Source organism: Tursiops truncatus, chromosome 18 (genome assembly GCF_011762595.2).
Source record: "Tursiops truncatus isolate mTurTru1 chromosome 18, mTurTru1.mat.Y, whole genome shotgun sequence".
NCBI classification, from domain to species: Eukaryota; Metazoa; Chordata; class Mammalia; order Artiodactyla; family Delphinidae; genus Tursiops; species Tursiops truncatus.
The window spans coordinates 67,684,584-67,704,688 of NC_047051.1; the positions used below are offsets into that span (position 1 = coordinate 67,684,584).

Genomic DNA, 20,105 nt, shown 5'->3' on the forward strand with positions numbered 1-20,105 from the left:
AAACCAGGTCTGTCCAAACAAGCATGCTTTGGAGAGTGAAAAGAGGCACTAGTCAGATGGGTGCTGAGGTAATAGGTGTGTCCTGGGACTGTGTCAGGCAGACTTATGTATGACACTTCCCAGTGGTCAGCACATGCCACCTGAACCTGGGACATGAGAAGGCAGCAGAGCTGCAGGTAAAACCACTGGTTTGGGTCTTATCTTATTTCTATCACTTTACCTGTTTAGGTGTGGTGGGCATTTGATTTCATCTCTCAGATCCTAATTTTACTGACATGTTAAGTAGAAATGACTATTTATGTCCTGCTGGTTTCGTAGCCCCATTTTTTTTTTTGAGGAAAAATGATTAAAAAACACTAATTGGAAAAGATAATACACCCCAGTGTTCATAGCAGCATTATTTACGGTAGCCAAGAAATGGAAGCAACCTAAGTGTCCATCAACAGATGAATGGATATGGAAGATGTGGTGTAGATACTCAATAGAATACCACTCAGCCATTTAAAAAAAAGAATGCAGTTTTGTCATTTGCAGCAACATGGATGGACCTGGAGGATATGATGCTTAGTGAAGTAAGTCAGAGAAAGACAAATACTGTATATTATCCCTTCTATGTGGAATCTAAAAAACTAGTGAATATAACAAAAAAGAAAGAGACTCACAGATATAGAGAACAAACTAGTGATTACCAGTGGGGAGAGGAAACGGGAGAGGGGCAAAATAGGGGTACAGACTACTATGTATAAAATAAGTAAGCTAGCTAAAAGGATATATTTTACAGCATAGGAAATATAGCCAATATTTTATAATAACTATAAATGGAGTATAATCTGTAAAAATTTTGAATCACTGTGTTGTACACCTGAAAGTAATACAATGTAAATCAACTGTACCTCAATTAAAAAAATTAAAAAAAACTTTAAACTGTGGAATGTTAGTTAAGATATTTTACTGTGTAATTCTAGAATAAATTGAAGACTTTCTAACTTTGTAAACCAACTAGAACCCAATGACTGAAATGTTTATCTATGTATAAAATGGTTTTTAGGGTAAAGTGAGCCTTACTACAGTGCCTTTTAGATGGTGCTAAATAAGTAAGTAAAGTACATATTGTTGTTCTTGTTAATATTAATGCATTCCTTGTTCTTTTATTCCCTTCAAACTTTAAAAAAAATGTTTCCTACCTAGAGATAAATTAATCTCTACTTGGGTCATTCCACTACATCTTATTGTCACTTTCATTTCATTGCATCCTTGTTAATAACCAAAATAAAGGGTGAAAGTAGCAGGTTGGCCTGTTGGACTGAGTAGTGTGAGGAATTAGCTGCTCGAGGCAATTAACTGGAAATCATGATCTCTGCTTTTTTAGCATTCCATTCGTTATTTGAAATAAGCTTTATAACGTAGGCTGTACTAGAGCACAGCAATTAAATGTGCTAACAAAAAAGAATATCCCAACTGTAGGTAGAGCATGCTTTATTCAAACCACATGACTCTGATTTCCATCCAGCAGTGGTATCGAGAACTTCATGTGTTCCAGAAAGCAGTAAATTAAGCACAGAGTGTGGAAGGACTTCTACTTGTAGCAAGTTTTAAAAAAATTCATATTATCAAAGGAAATAGAACGAGTACATAATTCAGATAATATCCTAGACCAATTTTAAACATTTAAAAATTAAAGTTAGTATCCAGTGTTTGGACTAAACACAAGATCTCTAGCCTTTCACCAGTTTACCAGCTTACTACTAGCAGTAAATATTAATGGACTCTGAGGAATGAACAGGAAGGTGAGTCAGGAGGCATCTACATTAACATTCCCTCATGCTAATTGAAACATTATTAAATCGTTTTTAAGACTTAAACTGTAAAATTGCTCATCTAATTCCATAGTTGTTATAAGGTATATTCCAAAATTGAACTGGAAAAATTAGTTTTCAATCCGAAAGTACCAATTAATTTTAGTATTCATGAAACAATAAAAATAATTGGATCAGGGAGAAATGAAAACAACTCATTTTTAATATCCAAATTGTTGAGATATAAAATTAAAAGTATTTTATGGGAAGTACAAAAGAAGGAAATTACAACTTCATAACTAAATAATTCCTATGACCAGTTTATGTAAGGAGAAGCTTAGCAATACACAACCATATTTAAATATGAAGTTTCTTACCTTACCCTCTTAAAAAATACATCTAGAAGAAATACTTTAACATTTGTGCCTACATCTTTTAAAAAAAATTTTGTTTTACAGTAACATTTATTAGAATTACTGGAACACAAACTCATTCCCACAGGTAGCCCCGTTCAATATGCATTAAACCTTATATAATTATTGTATTTGAAATAAAAATTCCTTGTGGGTTTTAGATAATTGGGACCTCGAATCATGAATGTCATACTTTGTTCAATCCAATTGAAATTATTAAAAGAGTTCAAGGTTTTACATAAATAATTTTATATAAACAAATTTAAAATTTTATATATTCAAGTTTTATTTATTTTTTAAAAAACATTTCAAGATAAAATCCTATTTCAAACATCAAGAAGATCAATCTATATGAAAATGCAACAAGAAGTTCACAGCTGTACTTGCATCTTTAATTAAAGCGTTATTACTCTTGTATTACAAAGCAAAAATAAGCTTAACTTCCTGAAAATGCCAGGTAGCTGAGTGATAAACTTAACAGTTTCATCCAAGAAAATTTAGTGTCGTTGACTTGATCATCAGTATTTTGCTAATATATTTTTAAAAAATGTTCTAATATTAAAACTAGAATTTCTTTAAAGGAGGAAGGCTAAAATTTATCCAAAAGGCTGACTTTTTAGTTAACTCTAATTTTCTCAGTGTTATTGCTAAAGAAGTTATTGAATTCATTTTCTCTGGGTATCTTCTGTATTGCTTTTCTTTGATTCTTGCCAGTGCAACCAGTCTAAGATTTTACATGATAAAGGAAATCTGTGGAACTAATCCTAGAAACCTCTTTCTGTTTTCTCACAGAACACCTCCAGGCACAGAAAAGACAGAATACTTCATTTGCATTCTTAAACATTAGGAACTTAGAATCTGAGTCTTTCAGCTGGAAATGTTATTGCATCTACATTTCCCGAAGAAAAAAAAAGGTTAACAGCCCACTCAGGTTTCTGTTAACTCGTGTCTTTTTAGTGTCCTGATCTGCGCAAAGAGTGTAGAATGTGGAAGCTGAACGCCCAGCCTCTTACTTCTTAGTAGTCAAGGAGACGCGGGAAATAGGTATCAGTGCTGATTACAGGGAAATAAAAAGAAATCAGGTATGCACACAAAAATGGCAAACACTAACAAACTTCAATCTTAGTCTTTTAAAAGGGAAAGAACATTTACAAAATTAACATAGACTACAGTAACTAGAAGTTTTAAAAGTAAACTATTTTCCACATGAGCTGGAAAAGCTTACCCCAAAAGTACAAAGATATTTAGAGATTTATAGTTTGTTTATTTAAATGGTTTCTGTGAAATTAATAAGTACCAAAAACCTCTTCTTTACCCTAAGTACCTTTGTTAGAAACCCAGAACATTTAATAAAAAAAATTTAACAACTTTTTGGACTTAATAATAGCTGAAAAATAGAAATGAAAATCATTCTGCTGTCAAATATTAGAAATGAAAGGTGTCCTATTGCTGTATTGTTCACTTCCTATGCATGAAAAACAAGGTTTTATATTTAATGATATTCCTTAACTAGAAAACCTGACTTCTGCCAATTGTTAGAGTGTGGAAACTGTTTCTCTAACTAAATATTGTGCGTGGCTATCATCTGGAAGTAATAATATTACTTGAGTGCATTGTGCCAAGTGGACACTTAATACAGAATATACATTAGACTGAATGAAATCCAGATACTAGTAATACTGACAGAGAAAGACACAGATTCCTTTGGTTAAACTAACTCACAACATGTACAGTGTACCATAAGTTAAATGCAGTTTGTAAGTATGTCATTAGATTTCAATCGATCTTGCAATTAGCATCCCAAACAAATTGAAAAGCTGTGCTGGTTTATAAATTTATGTTTAGAATTTTAAAGAGTCTTTGTCTCCCTTCCACTGCCCTTCCTCCACAACAGTCAAGTTCCTTAAGGTTCTGTTCCCAGTGAGTCGCATAAATTGGGTTCTTAATTTGCAAGGAGCAGACTAGCACTTAAAGAAAATGACGCCTATATATGTAGGGGGTTGGAGGCTGGTGGCACCTTCTGCTAGGGTTGTTCTATACCTCCCTTTATGGATGCCCCACAGTCAGTGTTGAGGAAAATGAATTAGGATTCATATTCTGGTCTTCTCTAATCATTCCCACTGCACAGCCTGGGGCTTCCAGTAAGTGCTCATCCGTACCTTGTACCCAGTCTTGGGGTAAAGACCCAGCCGACTGGTATTTACTGATGACCATGGAAACTACACTAGGAATGTTTCTCCCATCTGTGTGTTCAAATGTTGTCCTTATCTTTTATTTCTAATCATTATTTTGAAAAGTACACTGAGTTCAGGTTAAAAGCTAACAACCAAAACAGTTCAACCCCGATGAAGCCAAGAGGAGGAGCCTTCCCTCTTTTACACAGTAACTTGTTAGAGCCCAAGTGCCAACTTGGCTGAAATTCCTTCTTGGGACTGAACTGAGGTTTTTGTTTTTAAGTTAAAAAAAAAAAAAAAGAAAAGAAAGAAAAAAGGGCTGAGTAATATTGTATCAGATAGCAGAAGTGGTCTCATTGGAAGCAAAAACTATTTACATTAAATAAGAAATCAGTTTGCAGGTTGCACCTGTCACATTTACAGTATAGTGTAATATACTGTGACCAAAAGCGTAATGAAATACAGCTTCAGGCACTCAGTCCACAGTGAGTGCAGTGTGCCACAGGTGAGTTAAGGGGAGGTAGTGAAAGGGAGAGGAGGAAAGCAGGAGGAAGATGAGTTCTCCCTGAGGGGATCTGGTTTCATCACGGATTGGACAGCAATCCAGTCCTCCTCCACTGCCACAGGTGGCCTGATGGACCAGCTTCTGTTGCTCAGAGAATTCAGTCCAAGCTCATCTGTGATTTCAGCAGTGCTCATGGCAACAGGAAGATCTTTTTTCTTTGCAAACAGACACTAGTCAGACGGAATCCCAGATCAACCCTTCTGCCACCATCCTCATGAGCTCTTCTTGGAGCTCATACAAAGAGCAAAATCTGAGTGTTTTGGAAGTACTGATGCTGCAGAGGTTGGATGCTGTCCGGTTAAGCCAGCAAAGGTGATGTTTTGTACTTCATAGTTTTCACATTTAACCTATAGTGGCAGTGGTTGTTACCACTTCATCACGCTTCACTTTGTGCAAAATAACCATCTACTGAAGCATCCCAGCCAAACATGAGAATGCACTTTCTTTTTTTTTCTCGCTCTCTTTTTTTTTTTTTTTTAAAGAAAGCCAAAAAGGTCCCCTGAAGAGGTTAGCAAACCGGCCTGAGAAACGCCTCGCTGGCTGTGGCTGCTGCTGCTGTGGCTGCTCCTGGTCTAGGTGTTGGGTTTACTCCTATAAGCTGGCGGCTACTCTGAGAATGTTTTCAGAGTTTTTATTGTAGAATAAAAGACAGATACAGAAAAAACTATGCAGAACCAGTGTGGGCTTGCGTAAGGAGAGGAATCTTGTAGCCATTACGTAGGTTCAGTCATGAGACATTTGCCCTGAATCCCAGAAGGCCTGTCCATGTGACCCATTTGAGTCCTAACCTCTGGTCTCTCCCCAGATGTATCCACTACTTTGACTTATATAGTAATCATTTTCATGAATTTTAAAATAATTTTATGGTCCAAACTTGCATCCCTAGACACTGTGATTTGTCTTGCCCATTTATTTTCACCTCTGATAGGTCTTCTAAATATCTCTCAATCCATAGGTTTTCCTCACATACATTTCTCTTCCCTGCAGTTTATCTGTTGACGAACCTTGGGCTGTTTGACCTGTAGAGTGTCTCTCAGTCTTGACTTAGCTGATTGCATAATCATGGTGCAGTTCTGCATTTCCCTCCATTCTTGGCATTTCCTACAGATTGGCAAACTGGCTTCAGAGATGGGGATCAGACTTAGGTTTCAATTCCTTTGACCAAGACTGTAGGAGGCACATGTCTTATTACTGCTTTTTAAGATCTAAGCAGCCTTTGAAGCTTACTGTCTATAGCTATTGCTTCATTAGATTGCAAAATGGTGATATTTTAATTCTAACATCTTTTTCATTAATTAATTGGAATATATTTATAAAGAGACTCTTCCTCTCATTTGTTGTTTGGTTTCCTAAGGGTGTAATTCATATAGAAAGAGCAAGATGAGTGTATAATTCTTTACCTTTATTTACTAGTTTTTGAGGTAATAAATTGGTTAACCAGTTCTTTTTTTTTTTTTTTTTTTTTTTTTTTTTGCGGTACGCGGGCCTCTCACTGTTGTGGCCTTTCCTGTTGCGGAGCAACAGGCTCCAGACGCGCAGGCTCAGCAGCCATGGCTCATGGGCGCAGCCGCTCCGCAGCATGTGGGATCCTCCCGGACCGGGGCACGAACTCGTGTCCCCTGCATCGGCAGGCGGACTCTCAACCACTGCGCCACCAGGGAAGCCCCCAGTTCTTTTTAAAAGTATCATTATGAAGTCATAGATTTAAACGTATTTTGTAGGTTTAAATCTGTTGGAGTTACTAGTGAATCTCAAGTTGTCCCTCTTTGGCCAGGGGGACCTAAGTTGGCTCATGGTCGTTTGGACTTGACCCTCATAATCTTTTATAGCTTCCTTGTTCTCTGATCTGACAAGATATTCTAGGCTCATGTTTTACATTTCTTGCTTCAGGCCTTTAATCAGCCACCTTTCTAAGATGCATTGGTTTCTTTGTTTGTTTGTTTTATTTATTTCATTTATTTATTTCTGGCTGCGTTGGATCTTTGTTCCTGCACGTGGGCTTTCTCTAGTTGTGGTGAGCGGGGGCTACTCTTCGTTGCGGTGCGCAGGCTTCTCATTGCAGTGGCTTCTCTTGTTGCCGAGCACGGGCTCTAGGCACGCGGGCTTCAGTAGTTGTGGCACGCAGGCTCAGTAGTTGTGGCTCATGGGCTCTAGAGCTCAGGCTCAGTAGTTGTGGCGCACGGGCTTAGTTGCTCCGCAGCATGTGGGATCTTCCCGGACCAGGGCTCGAACCCATGTCCCTTGCATTGGCAGGCGGATTCTTAACCACTGCGCCACCAGGGAAGCCCCAGTCTGGTGAGAATTTAAACTTTTCTTTTGTACAAGTCACATATTCTTATTTTTTTCCTTTAGTAGTATTGCTGGAATGTATCATGGTACTGTTCATTCTGGGTTGAATTTTTCAGGTATGCTGTAGTATGTTTAATATGTATTTTCAGTTTTAAGAAAGTTTTCTTGAGTTACGGTTTTTAGTATTTTTTCGTTGTTTTAGTCTCCGTGCCCCCCCTGCCCCCCCGCCAGCCCCGGGCCAAAGACTACTCTTATCCATATGTTGGACGTTCTTTATCTTTAGTATTTGCTATTTTCTCTTGCATTTTAGAAAAAATTTCTTTTTTTTACATTTAAATTTTTAAAAAGTTTCTTCCTTTGACTTTCTGTCTCTTGTAAGTCATTATTTTTCTTTATTCACTCTTATTTTCCCTCTAGTTTAGTCTTCACTTCCAAAATTATTTTCTTTTGCATTTCTAATTCTATCCTTAGGTCTATCACCTCATTTCAGAGCATTTCCAATTCTGATACCTTATTTCATGTTTTCTTATTTTAAAATGTCTTTCAGCTTGTTTTGAAATAATAGGTGACAGTTTGATCTGCTGTGTTAGCATGTCTTTCTCGTGCTTTTTTCCCTCCATGGATGTTTTTCTAGTTCTTATTTTTTTCTTATAAAAACAGTGTATAGGATTTTACCTTGACACTTTCATTTTGCTTAGTTTTATGTGTGAAATTAGTTTTCCTCTATGTTGCTTTTTAAAGAGCTATATATTTTTTAAAATCAGTGATACATGTCTGAGAAGTTCAAATACTTGAACAGAGGTAGCAGGAAAAGGTTTATTCGTGGTCTTGAAAAGATGAATTAACCTTGTAATTTCTTTTATTCTTTTTGATACTCATATTGTTATCAACACATTCAGTGGGTAGCACTAATATGTGCTTTTGAGATAACTATATTAATTTTTGAAAGCTTTCTCAGTTTTTTATCTCATGTGCTAACTTCTCTGCACCAGTCCTGAAACTGGCCTTTTCTACTAGAAATTCTTTTTTCTTTTATCATGGAAAAAAATTAAAGTCCAGAGTCTAGGTCCTTCAGGCAGTTCAGCAGTTTTTCCATGGCTGTGGCTCATGTCTGTCTGACCTTAATTTTACAGTTATCCAAGTAGTAATTCCTTATGAACCTAAAATATATACGTTAAAAAAAAAAAAACTGGATTCATAGCTTAGCAGTTTACTAACTGTCATGGTATTTCTAAGAATGAATTATGTATCATACATTTTAATTTTTACAGATGATTATTTCTGCATTTGCAACATAAAGCCTGTTGTAAATTAAATCTCTGTTTCTCTAGCACATTGCTCAAACCCAACTCTTTTCCCCATTCTTTTATCAAAATATGACCAGAACCATAAAATCACAGAATTTAGAAAATGAAAACAGTATTTTTTTTTTCTTCAGTCTTAGAGCAGTGATTTCAGCTTTTTGTAATTTCTCTCTTAGGTATCACTACAAAAGTGTTCCCAGTGATGATGAAAAAATTCCCACTTTTTTCATGACCATTATACATTTACCTGTATTTAGGTATTATATTTATCATTCATGGTAAATTTACAAGTTCCTTGAAAAGCATAGTTTGAGAAGTAAATTTTTTTGCTATGGCATGCCGAAGAGACTTACTGGTGATTAGGGAAAATGGGTAGCAAAAGATACAGGGTTAATAATAGTAGAGTATTGAAAGGTTATTAGTGCATAAATTTTGGCCTTAAGTTCTAAGTCACACAAATCACTCTGGACAAAAACTCAGGACTTTTGAAACATGCTTCATCACTTTGCAATTACCATACTGTCTTATCCTTGCTTTTTTGGTCAAAGAATTACGGGAGTCAGAGCTATGATACTGCTTCCTTAATTTGCCTTAATTACATTTAAAGGCTAACCCAGGGAGTACTACCAAAACATAAAAAGATAAAGATAGAAAGGAAGTTAGTTTATTGAAACATCTGTTTGAGTAGTTACTCAGTGTACTACTGGCTATTTTTCTTTGTGTTGGATGGGAGAAAGAATAGTCACTAAATACTTGATGTGAGCTTTCTTTCTTGGTAATTTCACATTTTGGGGTGAGTAATTTTCCTCAAATTAGAATGCATGAAAAAAGTCTGGTTAATCATTGGTTCCTGGTCGTTGGGCTCTTGTTAATCAGAAGTTTTACTGTGTAATCATAATGTATTTTGGATGTTCTCATTTATGTATTTCTTCAACTCTTTGTGTAGGTATTCTGATTCCTTGATTACATCTGCCTGGCATAGTGGTATTTAAAACAGCATTTATGATAAAAATTCCTCCATCTTAGCAAGTAAAATGAGAATATGGAAAGACAATTGGTAGTTGAAACATGATTGTTTCCTCTTAGTGTTTATTGGGTTGTAGGTTTGGGATAAAGAGAAGTGGGTATGATTATTGCTCTGGTCCAAAATGACTAGTTTATCCAGCTAGAGACACAGAGTATGTGGAGGTGTAGTCTTACTACCACTTTCCCCTCTTACAGAGCAGTTCCATTTTTTTATGTGCTTTACATTTTGGGGGTTTCACATAAATTTTTTTTTGGGGGGGGCTTCCCTGGTGGCGCGGTGGTTGGGGGTCTGCCTGCCGGTGCAGGGGACACGGGTTCATGCCCCGGTCCGGGAGGATCCCACATGCAGCGGAGCGGCTGGGCCCGTGAGCCATGGCCGCTGAGCCTGTGCGTCTGGAGCCTGTGCTCCGCAATGGGAGAGGCCACAACAGTGAGAGGCCCGCGTATGGCCAAAAAAAAAATTTTTTTTTTTTTTTTAAAGAAAATGAGGTTCTGTTAAAACTACATACAAACATTTGATGGAGAGGTACTTAATGAGCATCTGTTATGGCTGAAGAGGTTTCTTATCTAGCATTCTGTTATTGTAACGCTGGTAAGTGTTGTTATTTTGGCTCCTGTAACGTATTTTGGGGTCCTATGGACCCAGCTGTCTTATTATTCTAGTGTTCTCTTTTTATCAGGACTTCTGGGTAGGGGACAAGAACTAACAGTTGTGGTACTCAGCTTGGTGTTTTATATTATTATTTATTCAGTCCTTCAGTCAAACTTGCATGGTGCTTATTACCCCCTTGTCACACAAAGAAAAGAGGCTTTAAACTCAAAATCTAAAAATTCCCCTTCTGTCCTGCTTTTGGGCAGGAGGGAAAGTATACATCCTGAGTTTAAAGGCATTGGCTTTTCTGTACATTTTATCTGAATGATTTCATCTACAATTTTTAATTCCATCCTTTATTTGATGCCTTTAAAAATCCGTATCTCAGCCTGGACCTATCTTCTAACCTCTGGACCTCTCTGTCTCCTGAACATGGGCACTTGACTATCCCACAGGCATCTCACCTCAGCACGTGTAAAGTTGAAACTGTCATATCATCTCCCAAATATTTATCTCTTCATATATTCCTTTTGTTGTGTCCCTGCTCTACTTCCTCCTCCTGCTCTGGGTGGGTTTCATCCTCTTTGCTCACAATGGCTGAGAGCAGTCCAAACACCACACTGCAGTAGGTACTCTGGATGATATTCTCATAAGGAGAATGAAGCTCCTTTCTAAAGCCGAGAGTCTTTTCAGGCAGCAGTGCCAGTAGATAGAATATGAGATGTAAATTATATGATTTATTCATTATACTGACCCTGACCAAAGGTCATGGGAGAATCAGCAGTTAGGTAACTTACTATGATGATGCCCTGCATACAATCTGATTTTTCCTTTTTCATAGTTAACTTCCGTTCTTTGCCTAATGACTTCATTCTCTACCTCAGCAAACCCCCTTTTCACTTCTCTGGACCATGCCCTACATTGGCACTAACTCCATCGGTATTTTTTTCTGTCCCTAATTAGTATTCATTAGCATTTTGTTTACTTTAATATCATATACACAGAGAGGTGGACCCATTGCTGGGGAACTAATCGTGATTTATATAGAGTAGTTTTGATTGAAATCATAACTCTGCCTGGTAAATTCCTACTGTATTCTTTACTCATTTCTTATAGTCACAAGGATGTAAACATTGCATACTTTATTTTGTCTATTTCTCTGAGGTACTGGTGATCTGTTTCATGTTCCCTTGAATTAGTTGATATTCTGTGTTTTCATCCATGTTATCCCCTACACTTAGCTCAAAGCCTGGCACAAAGTTGGCCTGTTAAACTAGGCACTGTGCTGCAGGGTATTGAGAATACAAAGATTTATAAGGCATTTTAAAGGTGAACTTACTGTTTAGTTTGGGTGGCAGAATACTAGATATAACTACAACACCATTCAAGTTGCTTTTCCAAAGAATACTGTTGATATCAAGTAGGAGTTCTTCATTACTTTTAGTTATTTTTCTTTGACCTGACTTTCATATACCTTTGTGCACTTATACTATATGCAACACAGTATTATATATTGTAATATATTGGCTCAAATGCTTGCTTTTAAGTTGTTCTTGGTCTGTGAGTAACTAGTAAATATACATACGGGTTTTTCTTTTTATAAAATTGTGACTCCATATCAAGCACTGAAATGTTTTTGTTATAAATTTATACTGGCATTTCTTCACAGGCAGCAGAAGATGTCATTTTCATTGGACCTGATACACATGCTATTCAAGCCATGGGTGACAAGATTGAAAGCAAATTATTAGCTAAGAACGCAAAGGTTAACACAATCCCTGGCTTTGATGGAGTGGTCAAGGTGAGAAACTGTTTTACTCTAATCTTTATAGTACATGTCCTGAAGTCAAACATTTTGTCAAAAGTGTAAGATAAAATGCAAGTTTTGCTTTTTAAAGTATTCATGTATAGATTAAACAAATCAATGTGGTTTACACTTGGATTATTTTGAATAGCGTAAATTAAAAAGAGCAAGAAGCCCCTGAAGCATTGTATTTAATGATCAGTGTTGACTTTTACTTTCATAGGAGAAAACTTGGTGATATAAAAATGTGCTGTTAGATGTGTGGATTTCATTTGTTGGTGGTATATATTTAATGTTTGAAACATTATGATGTTCTCTGTATCTTTACGGTGAGCTTCTGTCCATATGCATAAAATGTGAATTGTAAACTTGTTTGATATAGCTGTGTGTCACCGTAGATCCCAAGCACAACTCCTCAACCAGCAAGCCGCTTTTGCAGCTAAAGTCTTCTAAGGAAGACATGCAGACGTTGGAGTATGTGTCTCCCCTTCCTCTCTGTGCTCCTCCCCACTGCCGAGGAAAAATGATTCATTTTTTTTCTCATGAGAAAAGAGTCCCTTTGTAGACTTGAATTAGCCTGCAGGAACTCTTCATCTCGGTGTTTCTTATTGTACCTTCTGGGCTGGGCAGTTCTTCATTGTGCTGGATTATTTCATGAATTACAGGACAGTTAGCAAGCATGGCCCCTGGTTAGTAAATATCCTCAGCTTCTTGCCCATATTTACCTATATTTACTCAATATGTATTCATCCATTTTTTCCCCTTCTCTCATCTTACAAAGAATAGATGTTCCCTATCCTCTGTAAAGCCAATTCTTCCTCTTATGCTCCAGATGTACCCTTTATAGACTTCATGGGCTACAGTCTTCAGTCATTGTCTTTCCTCTCTTCTGTGTCTTAAAATTCTTCTTGTCTTTTAACACCTTTCCATTATTATTGCTATTAAAAATGCTCAGTCAAAAATGTACTCATCCCTTAGCTAAGTGGGAAGCACCTGATGGTAAAAGAAACCTGTGGTCCCTCACACCATGGTGCTCCCAGTTTAGTGGAAAGAAATATGTGTTCCTCCTCTTCAGAGAGCACAGTAGCCTCTTGTCACTCCACAGCTGGAAGAATTGTCCTCACTTGCTTTCATTTCCACACTTTCCCCCTCATCTTTAGTCTACATCTGGCTTCTTTCCTCATTCCCACCGAAATTTCTCTTGAAAAGGCTACCAGCAACCTCTCCCTCTCATGAAATCCAGTGTGTAATTTTTTTTTAACATCTTTATTGGAATATAATTGCTTTACATTGGTGTGTTAGTTTCTGCTTTATAACAAAGTGAATCAGTTATACATATACATATGTTCCCATATCTCTTCCCTCTCAGTGTGTAATTTTTAATCCTGGTCTTCTCAGTCTCTTCAAAGCATTTCAGTCTCTTGGTTACTCTTTCCTTCTCGAAATACTCACTTCTGGCACATTACTCCATTCCAGTTTTGTTTTTGTATTTTTGGCTTGTTTAAATGCTTCTTCTTAGTTTTCATGCTGATTATTCTTCCTACCTTTGTCCCTTAAATGTTGGTTTTATTATGGGTTTTCTCTTATTGGACAAACTCATTCTAAGCAATATAACTTATTTTTATGGCTTCACATCTCACACCTGTATATCTATCTGTTCTAGATATTGCCTTAGAACTGCATATCCAGTTGCTTCTTAAACAGGTCTGCCTGATGCCTTTGAGGCACCATAAAAGTAACAAGTTGAAGCTGAACTCATCGTTTTCTCTCTAGCCAGGGATTGGCATTCTGTGTGGCTCCAGGCACTCCTGTTTTTGTAAATAAAATTTTATTGGAACACAGCCATGCTCTTTCCTTTATATGTTGTCCATGGCTGCTTTTCCATGATAATGGCTGAGTTGAGTAATTGTGTCAGAGACCCACAAAGTCTGGAATATTTACTACCTGGCCTATTCAGAAAAAGTTTGCTGACTCCTGCTGTAAACTTCTCATTTTTTCCTTTCCTGCCTGAGAAGATGCTGGCATTTTCCACACCATTTCACAAGCTAGAAACTTGGAGTTCCTAATAAATACCGCTACAGAGAATTCACTTAAATATCTTTCTGATCTATTACTTTTATTTTTTTCCTCACACTAATTCCAAGTTCCAACTAACATCATATAGTCTGGATTACTTCATCAGCCTTCTAATTGCTCTCCCTGTAGCCAGTCTTTTTTATTTTTATTTTTTAAATATTTATTTATTTGGCTGCGCCGAGTCCTAGTCAGGGCATGGGGGATCTTTAGTGCGACATGCGAACTCTTAGTTGCGGCATGTGGGATCTAGTTCCCTGACCAGGGATCGAACCTGGGCCCCTTGCACTGGGAGCGCAGAGTCCTAGCCTCTGGACCACCAGGGAAGTCCCCTTGTAGCCAGTCTTGGTCTTGGTCCCGTCCAGTTAAATTTCGACACTAAAGCTTGAGTGATGTTTCAGAAATCCAGATTTGATCACATGCCTGTGTTTAAAAACTCTTGAATGACTACTCATTTAAATCCTTTGAATAGCTGGCCTTTGTTTCTCTCTTCAAACTGATACTGTGCCAGCTTACCCTTGGCACTGGATGTACCAACCATGTATGACATCTTTTAGATTTTTGAAACTTCTGTTCATAATTCTGACACATATGTGTTGATTCTACTTCGGTCTTCACTCCTGTCTTCTACACATAGTTTAGGTCTTGGCTTAAACATACATTTCTCACAGAGGCATTCCTTGACTGTATGTATTAGATTAGGCCCTCTACTGAATTTTCCCTTAATACCCTGTACTTCATTTACCACATTTAAAATTATTTGTTTACTCATCTATTCAGTAAATATTTAACAAGTGCACACTGTTTGTCTAACATCGTTTGAAGTGCTATGGATATAGTAGGGATCAAAGCAGACCAAAACAAAAAAAATATTCCTGCCCTCATTGAGCTTTTGCTATAGAAAAAGGAGACAAAAAATAAATAATAAAATAAGAAACATAAGACAGGGAACGGAGAGAGGGAATGTTGGAGGGTAGGATACCTGTTGTTTGAATACCTCTTTTAAGTTCTTTTGGGTATATACTCAGGAGTAGAATTGCTGGGTCATATGATAAGTCTATGCTTAACTTTTTGAGGAACTTCCAGGCATCCAAGCCTTTGTGTAATCCACTCCTCTTCAGTTTGGGTACACCCTGTGATTCGCTTCTCTAACTAAGAGACTATGGCAAAGGGTGATGGCACGTCACTCCCTTAATTAAGTTACATTATATGGCAAAGGTGATGGAATATCACTGCGTTCACTTACGTTAATAGGGCAGAGTAATTGAGTGTCACTCCTGTGATTATGTTTTATTATAAAAGACTCCATTTTAGGAGACTAGAGAACAGATTCTAGGTGCTGGCTTGATGAAGGGAACAGCCATATTGAGGAAACCCACATGGCAGTGAACTGCAGACAGCTTCTGAGGATCTAAGTAAAGATGATCTCTATTCAAGAGCCAGCAAAACGGTGGGGCCCTCAGTCATACAGCCTCAAGGAAATAAATTCTGCCAGTCACCTGAATGAACTTGGATTTGTCCCCAGTTGAGCCTCCAAATGCAAATGCAGTCTGGCCCATACCTTGATTGCAGCCTTGAGAGGCCCTGAGCAGAGTATGGCAAGTTTTTTCTTTATTAGGCTGTCAACTATTGGGTTTTAGTCCTTCTTTACATTCTCGTTTTAGAGAGTTTGGGTAGTGGTTTTATGAACCTTGGTCTATTCAGCCCTAATACTTCTGCCGGTATAATTGTATTTTTTTTTTTTTTTCCTGAGCAAGAAATCTGGCCTTCTTGAGATCGTCGGTTTGGGCTTGATTTAGTCACAAGGGTAGTGATGAGTCAGAGTCCAGATTAATTCTGTCTTGATGATTAGTAGCAGAGTCCTCAGGAGTTCAAGGACAAGGTCATTAGGAGAGCATTTGATCTGGAAATTCTATTTGCGTTGTAGATTCTTTCTTATGAAGTCAGTGTGTATAGTGTCTCATAGGAGGAAGGAATGTTCCTTGAATAAAGGTTCAAAGGTGACAGTTGGGGGCTGGGACATGGGAAATGTGAGGAATATTAGAGATAACCATTATCTGAGTAATTTGTTGACGCTAAGAGAGAGCTTCTGTAATGATGGAGGGATTTAAGTTTGATAGTGTACCGCCAGTATCAATAAGTAATAATTAGTGAAATTTCTCCTTTTGAGTTGATGACTGAAATGGGTACTTGATTCGCTTTTGGAACATAGCCTGTTATATTTTTTTCCCTCATTTTCTTGGCTAATACAGAACAACTGTTTACTCATTGTTACTTCTGGTTGTAAAATCTGCAGGTGTCTTTATCAAAAGACTGATATTAATTTCTGGAGCGGGAGCATCTAATTTTATCTGTAAGGCCATTAGTTTATTCTGCACCTAGTAATGCAGAACACTAGGTGTTTGAGAGTTTGCTTCCCTGTTTTTCCCTAAGGTGCGCCTCTCAGATGAATCATTCATACCAAAAGCTTATGAAAGAGTCTGTTATAATTCTAAACTATCCGTGGTGAAATTATGCCATCTAGAAAGATAAGAACATGAATTTGAGTTACAGATTTAATACATTTGAGGAGTAGTCTGACTTACAGCACAGGCAGCCTGAGACAAACCTGTTTACGAAAGTCTTGCAGTGGCTTACCAAATAATGGTTGGCCATCTCTAACTGCAGACCTGACAGTGTGCAGTGCCTTGGTGGTTTAGGATTTGGAGGGGAGATCTCTTCCAGGCCCAGACTCCCATGGACAAAAAAAATGAGTCAAGACAGGGGAAAGTTTTCAAGGTTTTGATATGGGTTTCAAGGCAAATTTTGTCCTATTTGGATACCCTTGAAACCTTCTGAAGTACTGGCTCCTGGACACATGAACATGAACTTATAGGTCCTATGCTTGTCTTCTTCCATATGAACTTTGTCTTATGGACTCAGAACAAAAAATGTTGAGGGGGCTTCCCTGGTGGCGCAGTGGTTGAGAGTCCATCTGCCGATGCAGGGGACGTGGGTTCATGCCCCGGTCCGAGAAGATCCCACATACCGCGGAGCGGCTAGGCCCATGAGCCATAGCCGCTGAGCCTGCGCATCCGGAGCCGGTGCTCTGCAACGGGAGAGGCCACAGCAGTGAGAGGCCCGCGTACTGCCAAAAAAAAAAACAAAAACAAAAAAACAAAAAACAAAAAAAAATGTTGAGGATTTTTTGAAGCGCTCCCCAATGTGAGATTTTTCTCACCATTGTGGTTGGGGAGACCCCTGAGCGCGGGGGGCTCAGTGGGCATCAGAGGAGCACTGCAGTTTTTGAAGCTAGGATCTTGAACTGTGGCTTTTAGTAGGTCTTGAACTGATTCCAGTGGAACCTCCAAGATTGCTTCAAGGTGATGGTATCCTTTACTGTAGTAGGTAGTAAACTTGGTTTTGCTTGATCAACAGGTTTTTTTGGTTGTCTTTTCAGGGAGGCTGCATTTGACAATCTGCATTTGAATTTCCAACCTCGGTTAATTTGGAAAATAGGGAAAAGTAGAAAGTTGAAGAAAATAAATCCACTCTCTTGTTAGTGTTGTCTCCTTGTATGCCTTAGGTGATTTTTTAAGATCCTGTTACACTCTCAAATGATGATAGACTCTCATTACCGTGTTAACTTAAGTATGGTATACAGTTCCTAACACCTCTTGTCTGAATTAATTTGTTAAACCACAACTGAACCTGCAGGATATAGTTTTCAGATAAGCATTTAAAAATGATTGTAAGGAATGCCCCTTTGTTTTTCAGACAAATGTTAATACTAGTTTTATTTCTAGTTTGCTTTTAATTATTTCTGATATAAGAGGCCGTACATTTTTTTTTCTGTTAAATTTGGTTACTTTAGAATCCTTGTGTAGTAATTCCACATTCATTTGGAACTTCACTACTTTTCACATTTTGTAGTTTAGATTTGTTAGGTAAAAGATTGCTTTTGGTGGTATCTATGCAGACAGAGGTTTGCTGTTGCAGATAAAAGTGTAAATTTTTGGAATACCTTGTCGTTTTAGCAACTGCATTAAGCAATACTTTTGCATTGGAAGACTATATGTGCTAATTATAGATAATTCCATCTTTTAAAAATCCATACGTTTTTTTTTTCTCCCATTGATCTGTGGTATTTTTCAAGCAATTCTTTTTCTTGGCAACTATAGTCTACTTTTTTTCCTCCAAGTACTTGAGTAAATTAATGTGGTTTCAGTTGTATTTCTCCTTAAAACATTTGTTCCTTTTCCATTTGATTATTTTGAATGTTATTTGGACGTTATATGGAGATGGTTTCCCACATTCTTTTAAAACATTGTGTGTAGTACTTAAGGAGTCTTCTGGAACGGTTTCCTTTTGTCTTGTTCTTGAGTCACCCTTTTCATTAGAGAGAAACTAATGTTGTTTTAAAGTGTCATTTAAAGTAGTCAAGTATTCAAGTAGTCATCTGGTATGAGTATTTGCCTTTCATTTTCTTCAGTATCTTATTAACTTGATCTCAGGAACTTGAGAGCAGAATGAATGAAGAGTGTTCATCTGAAGCTGTTGGAAGACAGGGTTGGAATCCCAGCCCACTTGTTTAGCGAAAAATAACAAGCCGCAGACGCTGATTTCAAAGAGCTTCAAGTCCCCTTAGGGAGACCTACAGATAGACAGGCAATTTAATACATTTTAATAATGTGAAGCTCAGAGTATGTTGGGCCCATGTAGGAGGGGCACCTAACCTAGTTTAAGGGCGTCGTGGCAGAACTTCCAATGGAAGGATATTTAAGTGATAACCTGAAGTCTGAGTAGTAGTGAGTTAGCTAAAAAGTGAGGGGAATTGATGGAGATGCAGCATTATGGTCAGTGAAAATATCTTGTGAAAGCTTGGAGCTGGGAGACCATGAGAACTTTAGCAAACTGCAGGTATGCAAGTGTGAGGGGTTGTAGTTAGACAGGGCTGGAGAGAGAATTAGGATCCAGATATGTATGACTTTGAATGCTATGCACCTGGACGTGGAGGTTATTTTTGTGCCTTTGGGAGCTTCTGAATGGTTTCATGCAGAAGAGTTATTTAACATGATAAAAATTGTGGAATTAGAAAACTTACTTTGATTGTGATGTGGAAAATGGATTGGAACAGTGCAAAACTTGAGGTTGGTAGACAAATTAGAATGCTCTTCCTTTAACCCAGACAAGAAATGTTAGGGGGCCTAAAATAAGGTATTAGGATGGAGCAAAGTAGATGGTATAGGGAGACACTGGAAGTTGAATCTGTAAGATTTTGTGATGTTAGGTGTCAGGTGTGAAGCAGAGGGAGGAATCAACAAAGATTAAATTGCTGCATTTGGTTCTAATACCTACCAGTTTACCAGGAAATTTATTAGACTTCTCTGAGTTTCTCGTGTTCTGTTTATAAACTATAAATTACGCAGTGTAGGTTTATAAATTATGTTTATAAATTTTATAAATTGTACAGTGTAGGTTTAAAGTAGTAATTGTTTTTATCACCTAATTAGCCAGATTTTAAACACTGCACTTTTGCTTTAGCAGAAAGAGCCAAATAATAACAACAAAAAACTAGTGTGAAGGGAATCATTTAAAAAACCAAAAAATCGGAAAGCTGTGTCCTAGTAATTAAAAAGTACAATATTAGACATCAGTATCCTTTTCCCCTGCTAAGCTGAGAATAACTTTCCTGATGATGCTTCAAAGGCTTTATATTTTTGAAAAAGGGTTCAGTTATGTTTATTACGCTGTTTTACAATAAGAGAAACGTGTACTAAATTTTAGATTTGAAAATATCAATAAATTAAAAGAGTCTTCTGTTTGACCTGGAATTATCTGGAAAACAGAATCAGCTGGAACCTATCTCCTGAACCCAGGATTGTTGAAAGTTTTGCTTTACTTTGTATATGAATGCAGAATAGTTTGAGGATGCTTTTTGTGTACAGATAGAGCTTTTACCCATAGTGTCTTTTTTTTTGTTTTGATGTGGGCCATTTTTAAAGCCTTTATTGAATTTGTTACAGTATTGCTTCTGTTTTATGTTTTGGTTTTTTGGCCACTGAGGCATGCATGTGGGATCTTAGCTTC

At 37.5% G+C, this 20,105-nt stretch overlaps 1 protein-coding gene across 8 annotated transcripts in view; it reads left to right on the forward strand.

Moving 5' to 3' along the window:
• The window catches only part of PCCA (propionyl-CoA carboxylase subunit alpha), a 389,666-nt gene that overhangs the window by 87,651 nt on the left and 281,910 nt on the right, over window positions 1-20,105 (forward strand). For 7 of the 8 annotated variants that reach the window (XM_073795382.1, XM_019920938.3, XM_073795385.1 and 4 more), the window contains one exon: window positions 11,829-11,960. In XM_073795382.1, coding sequence (XP_073651483.1) covers window positions 11,829-11,960 — 132 coding nt within the window. Of the gene's footprint in view, window positions 1-5,131; window positions 5,261-11,828; window positions 11,961-20,105 lie in introns of those variants that run through there. The other variant, XM_073795387.1, reaches the window with a different exon arrangement.